This window comes from Lonchura striata, chromosome 17, assembly GCF_050655825.1.
Source record: "Lonchura striata isolate lonStrDom1 chromosome 17, ASM5065582v1, whole genome shotgun sequence".
Classification (NCBI taxonomy): Eukaryota; Metazoa; Chordata; class Aves; order Passeriformes; family Estrildidae; genus Lonchura; species Lonchura striata.
This window is the reverse complement of record NC_140719.1, coordinates 6,666,704-6,677,214: the sequence shown is the minus strand read 5'-3', so window position 1 is coordinate 6,677,214 and position 10,511 is coordinate 6,666,704. Positions and strand designations below refer to the sequence as shown.

General features: G+C 52.4%; 1 protein-coding gene across 4 annotated transcripts; it reads left to right on the top strand.

Moving 5' to 3' along the window:
• The first annotated feature begins 285 nt into the window (after positions 1-285).
• KYAT1 (kynurenine aminotransferase 1) lies at positions 286-10,129 on the top strand. 4 transcript variants are annotated; one of them, XR_014958774.1, is made up of 15 exons: positions 292-426; positions 1,620-1,741; positions 3,975-4,033; positions 4,991-5,141; positions 5,424-5,573; positions 5,921-6,007; positions 6,114-6,242; positions 6,569-6,689; positions 7,247-7,323; positions 7,556-7,645; positions 7,989-8,175; positions 8,376-8,452; positions 8,630-8,716; positions 9,114-9,260; positions 9,829-10,129. XR_014958774.1 is itself a non-coding variant. In XM_021551435.3 (14 exons), the coding sequence occupies exons 2-14, from the start codon at positions 1,658-1,660 to the stop codon at positions 9,180-9,182; spliced, it is 1,368 nt and encodes a 455-aa protein (XP_021407110.3). In that variant the 5' UTR covers positions 286-426; positions 1,620-1,657; the 3' UTR covers positions 9,183-10,129. The 4 variants fall into 4 exon arrangements, 2 of the variants coding, with proteins under 2 accessions (XP_021407110.3, XP_021407111.3); XM_021551435.3 differs by having other exon boundaries at positions 286-426; positions 9,114-10,129; XR_002467394.3 differs by having other exon boundaries at positions 7,989-8,200; positions 9,114-10,129.
• The last annotated feature ends 382 nt before the right edge of the window (positions 10,130-10,511 follow it).

The following is a 10,511-nucleotide window of genomic DNA, read 5'->3' as shown; positions in this document are numbered from 1 at the left end:
TGCGGCTCCTGGGCTGCAGCTCCATGCACTGCTGCCCGCGGCTCCATGGCTGCAGCTCCATGCACCGCTGCCTGCGGCTCCTGGGCTGCAGCTCCATGCACTGCTGCCCGCGGCTCCATGCACTGCTGCCCGCGGCTCCATGCACTGCTGCCTGCGGCTCCATGCACTGCTGCCCGCAGCTCCAGGGCCGCGGCTCCATGCACTGCTGCCCGCGGCCCCATGCACTGCTGCCCGCGGCTCCATGCACTGCTGCCCGCGGCTCCAGCGCTGCAGGCACCGCCGCCCGCCGGCGCTCGCAGCGGCTCCTCCCAGGAAGTTCCAGCCGCAGGCGAAGCCTTTCGGGCCGGGAGGAGGCAGAATGCGTGCCCGGGCAGCCCGGGCGGCTGTGCCAGGCTCTGCGGCGTGAAGCAGCGCGTAAAGCTCCATGTAAGTTGTTTTTGTCCCCGCAGTCCCTCTGGCAGCTGCTTTGCCCCACTGTCAGCTGCCCTGGCGCTGCCGCTGTGGCCCTGCCCGTCCCCGGTGCTGGGCACATCCCGTGTGTGCTGGGGACAGCCGTGTCCCCAGAGCCTCCCGGCTGCACCCCGAGCTGCCAGGGGGGGAATTGAGCAGCGCCGGGATGGAGGAGCCGGCTGCGACCCGCGGGCTGGGGCGGTGAGGGACCAGTCCCCGAGGTGACCTTCCCGTTGTCACCTCCAAATCTCCGCTCAGCCCAGTGCCACCCGTCCAGAGCCAGCCGCGTCCCGGTCAGCTGCTGCCCTCAGCCCTGTGCGCAGCTCTTACACAGCTCTGGAGTTTGCTGCCATCTGATAAAGCCTTTTTTACTGCCACACTTTGATCCTGTCCCCTGCAGGGTAGATCCCCTCATTCCAGGACTCCTTTGCAGTGTCCCCCCACATCTCAGTGTCATGCAAGCACAAGGTGGAGATTTTACTGTCATAAGCAATATGATGCTCTGGATTCCAATTTTTCCATAAATTGTGCTGTTTTTTCCCACTTGACAAACAGATGTGAAATCCTACTCAGCTTGCAGCTGCTTTGCACCTTTTTCAGAAATAACAGAAAATGCAGACACTGGGGACTTGCATCCTGCATGAAAGGATGGAAAGTGCCTTTAGGAGTATTAAGAGCTTACCTGTGAGCTGATCAGCTTCAAATCTGTTTTAATTAATTTTTTAGCAGATGGGTAAGCTAATTCATGGCTGGTCATAATAAAGGTGTATACATCCTCCAGCTTCATTGCTTTTATCTCAAGTACCTAACAAAACATTCACTTATTTTAGCTTAAATACTGCATGTTTAAGAAATACTGTAGAATAGTTGAAAGAACCTGAGGTGAAGGAACAGGCTGCATTTTACACGCAGAAATCCATTTGTTTGGGACCTTGAAGGAAAGATAATCACCAAAATCACTTTAGAGATGGAAGGTGACATCCTGTTAATTGGAATAAAACTTGTGACTAAACCAGAGCTGCAGCAGCTGAGAGACCAGAGATTCTCTGTGTATGCCAGGAAGGTGAAAGTGTTGCAAGGGAGGAAGGGCAGAAGCAAGAGTTACCTGGGCTCAGTGACACTGGATGGGAGTGATTGTCTCAGCCCTGTCCTTTGTCTGGGAATTGCAGGTCTGTGCCTGCAGGAGTGAGGCAGCAGGAGCTGTGGCATGCTCAGGAGAGCGGGACCGTCCCTGCGTCACTTCTTGCTGGAGAGGAACAGCAGCGCTGGGCACAGCTCGTGCTCCAGAGAGGTATGGAATGCCCAGTGGGACTGTTCCTGGCTGGCAGACAGCCCAGGGCAGCTCAGCTTGGCAGCAAGAGCAGACAGAGCACATCAGGAAAAGCCACGCTGGTGCAACTTCCTCTGTACCTGTTTATTTCCAGGGAGTGTTTAAAGGATCCTCATAAGTAAGGGGATATCCTTCACAGAGGAGAAGGCTCCTTGTTTGTGGGGTTGCTTCATCTGATGGTCTCTACTAGAGCCTCTTGGCTTGCAAAATACTTGGAAAATATCAGATCCCACTCAGAGATCCCAACATATAGAGCAAGGCAGTCACACCCAGCAGAGAGTCTGGTGGAAGGTCATGGATGCCAAGTGTTCTGCACTGGCACCCAGGTCTCCTGTGTGGCTGTCAGGCAAACTGCACCTTCTGTCTGGGGACAGAACAGGCTGAAACAGATTTGAGGGCTGCATGGTCCTGAGCCTGTGTTGCTCTCCAGTATCACATGCAGGCTGGGATAGGATGGGATGGAGGGAATACCAGAAAAAAAAGTATTTGTTATTTCTGTTCCTGAAGCAGACAAGGCCTTTCCTCAGAACTGGGAATTTCAAGGCTTAAGGTACCTTCTTCCCTCTGATCCCCACCACACTTGGTCATTTTAAATGAGGCTAAATTCTCTAACCTGTGGCCTGCAGCAGCCCCACCTTGCAAGAACAGCACTGGAGCTGTTAATATTTTACCTCCAGGTATCTTTTACTTCCCAAGCCATAAATCCTTCTGCTCCCACCCAAATCAGCTCAGGCACCAGGTCTTGTGACTGTAACAGCCATGAGCTTGTGCAGAATGAACAGAGGAGAGGAGAGGAGAGGAGAGGGAGAGGGAGAGGGAGAGGGAGAGGGAGAGGAGAGAGGCTGCCCTGGAGCCAGTGACTTCTGCTTGTCATTGGCTACCTGCCTGGCACCAGTGTGGAGCAGAGTCCACCTGGTGCCTTGTGAAACACAGGGCTCCTCGGCTGGGTGTTTGCAAAGATCTCTGGTAAGGGCTGAAGCTGTATAAAAATCTAAGGACCTCAACACAAAGTATCCTCGGGGCACTGCCCAAACTCTGGTGCACTACTGTGGAAACAGCAGAGAGGAGCAGGTAAGTCCTGCTGCAGCTGAGTGTTGGGAGGAGGCTGACCTGGTATCACCCCACCATCCTGGGATGGCAGAGCACAGACCCCTGCACATCCCAGCTCTGCACCTCAGCTCAGTTGCTTTCACATGCCTTCCTTGTTGTAGTTCAAATGTATTTTATTTGCTGTGGTGACAATGGTTTTCTTGACTCATTGCTTCAGGGCTGCCCTCCTTGTGCCCCCACACTGGCTCTGTCTGGTGCACTGAGCATCATTTGTCTCCAGTTTCCAGCCCCTTCCCTGTCTGGTACCTTTTTCCTGCACTGCTGAGTTACTAAATTCTGTCTCTGCTGCTTTTCATCATCCTCGTGATGAATTCCCCATAAAGCACATCTAACTTTCTCCCACTGTGCTTATCCAACTGGAAGGAGGGTTTTGCTTTCAGTGTTTCGTACTGTCTTTCCTCTCCCCTGAGCCATGATGTGCATGGAAATTACAAACCAGTCACGGCATGGTACCTCAGTGTCTGTACATCACACTGACCTCTGTGCTCTGCTCTCTCATGTCAGTACCTAGTTGCTGCTTGGGTTTGACATGAACTTTAAATAGAAAACTGCACATTTGATAGGATCTAGAGCAAGCCCCCTCAACAAGCACTTCATCAGGACAGAAGAGGATCTACTTCTGCTACTTCATAGAGCATCATGGGATAAAATAGTTTGTTCTTCTGTGAAAAAGGGGGTATTTAATGACTTGTAGAGTAAGGAGGTCCTTCCCATGAAGATGGAGAGGTTATGAAAGGTAAAAGGCTGAGGTCTGGGGTGCTTGGCCTGGCTGTTACGGCCTGGCTGAGCTTGACCCCGTGACTAATCCAAACAGGTAATGAGGTCTAAGGCATTGCCACCTCCCCAGTGAGTGTACAAAAGCTTTTCTTGTTCATCTATTTTCCCAGTTCTTGTTGAAACTTGTAAATGAAAGCAGAAACCACTGTAACAGTAATACTGCTCCAAGATCAGTCAGGAACAGCCCATGAAGCAATACTAAAGGGCACACCTTCTGTTGGGAAAAACTTCCCTGGGGAGACCACAGCTCCTCATTTGTGGCCTCATTTAAAAGCTTTAAACTCAATTTCTTTCTCACTCTCTGCAGGCAAAAATGTCAAGGCCAGTGCAAGCTCGGAGGCTGGAGGGAATAGATAAAAATATCTGGTGAGTTAAAAGAATATCTGGTTTACCCAGGTGGTAGATGTGGTTTTATGCATCCTAAAACCAAATTGAAACCACAGTAGCCACACAGCACAGAGCAGAAGTTTCCTTCAACTGCTTTGCATATGTTCAGGAAGCACATCAGAGCAAGTTTTTCCAGAAGACTTTACCATGAGTCAGTGCTGTACCTGCAGTTCTCACTGCAGGATGTATTGGTGTTTTGCACCACTGGGCAGGCAGAACCATTGCCCTCCCTCTGACCCATCCACTCAAATGATCCCAGTGGCACCCAAATCTGAGCCAAGTGTTTGCTGCACACTGGCTGCAGCCTGGCACCTGCTCCAAGCTCACCCTGGGGCACCACAAGCAGAGAGGCAAGGGAAGGGCTGCTGCAATGCCATTTCCATCCTGCCAGCACAATGTAGCATTGGGAAAGCTGTGTGCTGGAAGAAGAGATTTTAATGGTCTTTTCCCAAGGCCCTGCTGTGTCTGGGTTCAGGCTACAAACTGCCAGTGAACTGGCTCTTCTTTTGTTTGACATGAGCAGCGAGTTCAACTCACCTTGCCCTCTGCAGAGGCCTTAAATGTCTAGTTGCTAAATTTTGCAGAGCTGGTATGAGCTTGAAAACCTCCAAGTCCCCTCTTGCTCAGTCCAGTGTGATCAGAAACACTACAGGATTTCAGCTGTGACCACACACTGACCACAGGAGCTGTTTCCTGGGAGAAAAACAGTTAAATTAAATTAAATTCACAGTTCCCCCAGTGCAGTAGTTCATCATCCTTGGTTTAATTGCAACAGGTCTGAAATGACCTTGCTTGGTCCTGCCTGCCTGTGAGCAGCAGGAAGGCTCTGCAGGAGGGACTCCTGCCCCACTCCCTTCCAAAGAGATGCTGCGAGCAGACCCGATGCAGCACATGGCTCAGACCTTCTGAAAGTGCTTTTGTTTCCCTTCCCTCCAGGGTGGAGTTTGTAAACCTGGCTGCTACCTACTCCAAGGTGAACCTGGGCCAGGGCTTCCCCGACTTCCCTGCACCAGACTTTCTGACAGAGGCACTCAGGAGAGCCCTCGGCGGGGGGAACCACATGCTGCACCAGTACACCCGTGCCTTCGTGCGTGACACATCTCCCTCCCCAGCACTACCCCCTCAGTCCCCACCAGCCCTGGCTGCTTCAGAGCTCACCAGGCAGCAATAAACAGGAAAAAGCATGAGACAAAACACACATCCAGCCTCGACCCACTGTTCCCAGTAACTCCCTGCTTTACTGGGATGTTTGAAGCAGCTGGGCTGGAAGATCTCACAGGGCTCTTGGCTTCCCAGTCCCCTTCCTAGGGTTTATCCTTGGTTTAGGAGTCTTCTGCAACCCAATTCCAACCCTACTCTCACCCCACAGGGCCACCCACCTCTGGTGAAGGTCCTAGCCCAGTTTTTCGAGAAGCTGCTTGGACGAGATCTGGATCCTATGACCAATGTGATGGTGACTGTGGGGGCATACCAGGGCCTGTTTTGCTGCTTCCAGGCTTTAGTGGATGAAGGTGATGAGGTAACCCAATAGAAGGGCTTGTTGCAGTGGCAGGCTTCCCCCAGGGAACCTGCAGGCTGGTTTGTCATTGTCCCTTTCCAAAGCAAAACCAATTTTATCCCCATTCTGCAGTATCTGAGCTTCCAAAGGAAGAAATTATCTGCTACAGGGCACTACCTCATTTCTGCATAAAGCAAAATAACCCTTTTTGTCCTGAGTGTCCATCCTGACACTCCCCACAGGCAAATGCAGGTTCTGTATTACAGTAATTAGGGATTAAAATGTCCTTTGTCTCCTATTGCTCTCTGTACTCCTCAGGGAAGGTCTGAGCAGGCCCAGGAGGATGCTGACATGTCCCTTTCTTCCAGGTGATAATCATTGAACCCTTCTTTGACTGCTATGAGCCAATGGTGAAAATGGCTGGTGGGACACCTGTGTTTGTGCCTCTGAGGCCGGTGAGTGGGTGGAGAAGGGAAGAGTCACAGCAGTTAGCAAAGAGGTGAGTGGTAAACAAGGTGCAGAGGTAGCAAAGCAAACCCAAGATTCCCATGTTCTCTCTAGAATCCTCCAAAAGATGGAAAATTGATGTCTAGTGCAGACTGGCAGCTGGACCCAGCTGAACTGGCTTCTAAATTCAGTGAACGGACAAAAGCCATCGTCCTGAACTCACCCAACAACCCTCTGGGCAAGGTAACACTGCTGGCCCAGCTGGGCCCTGAGCTGCTGGGGTGCTGCAGCCACATTTGCAGTGCAGGAGTGACTCAGCCTGCCTTGCACACAAGGGAAGTGGGTGTTGTGGGGGACCACATGCTGTGCTCAGTCTCCTGGTTTTTAAGCCTTGTCTTTTGTGCCAGCAGTGCTTTTGCCCTGTTAAACCACTGCAGCCAGCTCCTGCCCCTCCCTGGCATAGGAGATGGTGCCAGGAGGATACACACAACCTTCAGAGACAGGCAGGGACAGGCAGGGGCTCCGAAATGCTCCTGCTGTACCTCTGCTGCACTCCGTGCCTGCTGCAGGTGTTCAGCCGCGAGGAGCTGGGGCTGATTGCAGAGCTGTGTGTGAAGCACGACGTGCTGTGCATCAGCGATGAGGTGTACGAGTGGCTGGTCTACGACGGGAAGCAGCACATCCGCATCGGTACGGGGCAGGGCTGGGCTGGGCGGGGCTGCTCAGGCCAGGGAATGGGCTTTGCACTGGCGGCCCCTGGAAATCCCAGGAGCTGCCTGCATGCACAGCTGTACTAGGCATGAATCCCACGCTGAGGGTATTTTGCTGCCACGCCAGGTCCAAAACAGAAGCTCTGACTTCAGAGCCAGTCAGAGGGAAAATCTAGAACAAAAAGCCACTTGGCTCCAGTGAAACTGATTTTTTTTCCTATGCTTTGAAAAGAAAGTTTTGTGACTGTCTCTAGTGCCAGGAAATCCATTTCAACACAGTTTCAGCCTGTTCTTCCAGTTGGAGTAACATGCCATCACCTTGATGCAGGGTGATGGTGCTTGGCATCTCCAAGAGCCCCTGGGGCTGGGTACATGACTGTGAAAATGCTTAATTAAAATGAGATATTCTTGAGAACCCTGGCTGCTTGCTTGGGATGTGCTTTAAGGCTCATGGTGGACAGACCACGTGCCATTAATGCAGCCCAGAAAGGAGCATGCTGAGCTCTGCCATTGGGGTTTCTCTCCTCTCATTGCCAGCCAGCTTGCAAGGGATGTGGGACCGCACAGTGATCATCGGGAGTGCTGGGAAAACCTTCAGTGCCACTGGATGGAAGGTGAATATCCCATGTGGCACCTCATGTCCCCATCCCTGTCCCTTTGCCACAGCACAGCACTGGGGACACTGTGGCCACGCTCTGCTTTGAGCCTCGGGGTCTGGAAGTACCAGAGGTGCTTTATGAAAGTTCTTCTTCTAGAAAGTGCAATGAAACCAGCACAGGCACAGAAAGGGGAGCCTGCTCAGGCAGCCAGAGACTCACCATCTTCTTCCTCCTCTCCTGGCCACAGGTGGGCTGGGTTGTGGGACCCGACAGGCTGCTGCAGCACCTCCGTACTGTGCACCAGAACTCGGTGTACCACTGTGCCACAATTGCCCAGGTAAGACAGCTCCCTGCACCTGGCCCTGCAATTCCCAAGCCCTCAGAGCAGGGGTAAGATATGGTCCTCTTCCCCACAGCTGACCTGAAAGGCACACACAGGTGATTTGTGGTGCCCTGGAGAGGCTCCTTCCTCTCTCCCTACAGTTGTTCCATGCCTGGGAGAAAGGGGAGAGTCCAGCCTGCCTGGGGTATATTCCTTATCTTGCATTGACAAATTTAAGAGGCAGTTCAGAGGGGCTGGAGGCAGAGAGCTCCCTAATCACTTGTGAATTGCAGGAACTTCAGTTCCCAAGAAAGCCCTGAGCATTTTCCCACTGGGCATGGCTCCTCTCTCCTTACAGGAGGCCGTGGCTCAGGGTTTCCAGAGGGAGCTCATGCTCTATGGAAAACCAGAGAGCTACTTTGTCCAGCTGCCCAAGGAGCTGCAGCAGAAGAGAGACTGGCTGGTTCAGAGCCTGGATGGTGTGGGGATGAAACCCATCATCCCAGAGGGCACCTATTTCCTGGTGGCAGACATCTCCCCGTTCAGTGAGTCACCTGCAGTCCTGCCCAGGTGGGCTGGGTGTGGGGCGTGGTACTGCTGGCAGGGACAGGAACCTGCAGAAACGACCATCAAAGTATGGATGGGCTGCATGTTCCCCATGCCAGCTGCAAGGATGTGGGCTTGGGGCTCGGCTGAAGCTCCTGGCACCTGCCCCAGCCTCTGTCCTGCTGTGCTTCTCCTGCAGAATCTGATGTCCCTGATGTCCCCAACTCAGATGAGCCCTATGACTCCAGATTTGCAAAGTGGATGGTCAAGAACAAGGTAAAAGGGTCAGGCCCTTCCTGCTGCTTTGCCCTGGGTGGGTTTGTGCCCACTGTGCTGGCTGTGCCCACCCAAGCTCATGGCTGGGGGGCCTGGAGTTCACCCACACTGGGGCACAGCAGGCTGCAGGCCAGCCCCAGAGCAGGACCCTCAGCTCCCTGTGCTTCCTCTTCCCAGGGGCTTGCTGCCATCCCGCTCTCCGCTTTCTACAGCGAGGCCCACAAGAACAACTACACCAATTTCATCCGGTTCTGCTTTGCAAAGGTGAGCTACAGAACAGCACTAGGAAGGCAAGGTTGGGAGTAATAATCAGGGCTGGCTTAATGAGAGAAATGCCAAGAAGAAATTCAGGATGTCTTGGGCATTGGAGCCCCACCATGACATCCCAGCTGGAGCAACCACTCCTGCAGACCCATGAGCTGGGCTGGGGGCACCAGATGTGCCAGGGCCATCCTAAACTTTGTCCCATCAGCATCCTACATTTCTTGGCCAAGGAAGGGACTCTCTAGGTGCCCCTTTAGCTGCCCAGAGGCTGTGCCTGTCTCATACTGAACCTGCAATGCTTCAGAATGAGATCAGGATTTTTGTATCAGCAATGGCTGCAGTGAGGGGGAATAAGATTTGGCTGGGAGCCACTGACCAAACCTGTGGTATTTTTTAGGAGGAAGCCACACTGAAGGCAGCAAGTGACATATTGCAAAAATGGAAACAGGAGAAAACCAGCTCCTGAACACACTGAGAGAACCAGGCTCTCCTTGGTTCTCATCTGCCCCAGCTGCTCTTCTTCTTCACTTGTCTACAAACTTTGGTATGTTCTTACTTCAGTGCTTTCAACAACGTTTTCTGTCAGACAAATGGTTATGTTTGTCCAGGCCCAGGGCCTGGGGGACATTTTCAATCACTGTGCAATGATTTCAAGAAGTGAGACTTTGTGTGCACTGACAGCATTTGACATTTCTTACATATAAAAACTTTGCTAATCAGTTCTGGGATGTGTTCAGCAACACACAAGGTGAGGATGGTTCCTGGGCTCTGTCTCACCACCAAATTCTGAAAAGGTGTTTCAGGACCTACCTTAAAGGCCGTGCTGGAGGGTTAGTATGGTTTGTGTTGCTCCACATCCCCACTTAGGGCAGCATTTCTACCAGCACTCACGTTCCCACAGGACTAGACAGTATCACCAGCCATCAGTAAGGTGACTCCTATAATCCTGACAATTACATACCCAGTGAAATGACATTTCCCATCATAAACTATTTTCCCACTATTTTTTTCTGTCCCTCTCTGGAGAAAATTAGTTCCCCCCCAGGAAACAGGCTTTCACCAGTAGCCTGGCTATTGTCAAACCTTCCTAATTACTCCTGGCACTTTCTCAGGGCTTGGCAGCATCGTCCAGGCTGCAGAGCAAAACCTTCTTGCCTTTGACAAATGCACACAGTGGCTGGGGAGAATGGGCACCTTGGCTTTGGCTGCTCCTACTGCTGGTGGCCACCACAACCTCCCATCCAGTCAGCTGGTAGGGTAACACGAGCAATTCTGGAGAGGCAATTCTTGCATCAGTATCAATTTCAGCCTGGATAAGAGTGTAAAACATCATCAACCACGCAGGAGTTGTGTACAACAGACTGTGTGATGAGTGTTTGTAGCAGTTAAGTTATTAAAGTGGAATTACTGCAATCATGGAAGAGTAAGTGTCTCTGTAATGACTGCAGGACTGGTGGAGCTCTCCGTGAGAGCTTCCTCATCTGTGCTGGGTCCTGTGATGGTGGCTACTTGTCCCACTCAGGCTGGTGGGGAGAGCTCCGTAGGTTTTCCATATTGGGCTGCAGCTGGTGATGCCAATCCCCTTGGAGGCAGAGCTGCATGGGCCAGCAGGAGGGAGGGAGGGAGGGAAGGAGGCAAACAGCCTCCTGCCTTTCCTGGTGTCCCACCTGCTTGCTCTGCCTGGGTGGGTGAGGGTGCTGCTGAAAGCCCCTTTGCACCCATGTATGTACCAAACATGGGCAGAGTCGCTGTCGTTGAAATAGAGAAAGAACCGTGCAATTAGATTGTTAATACG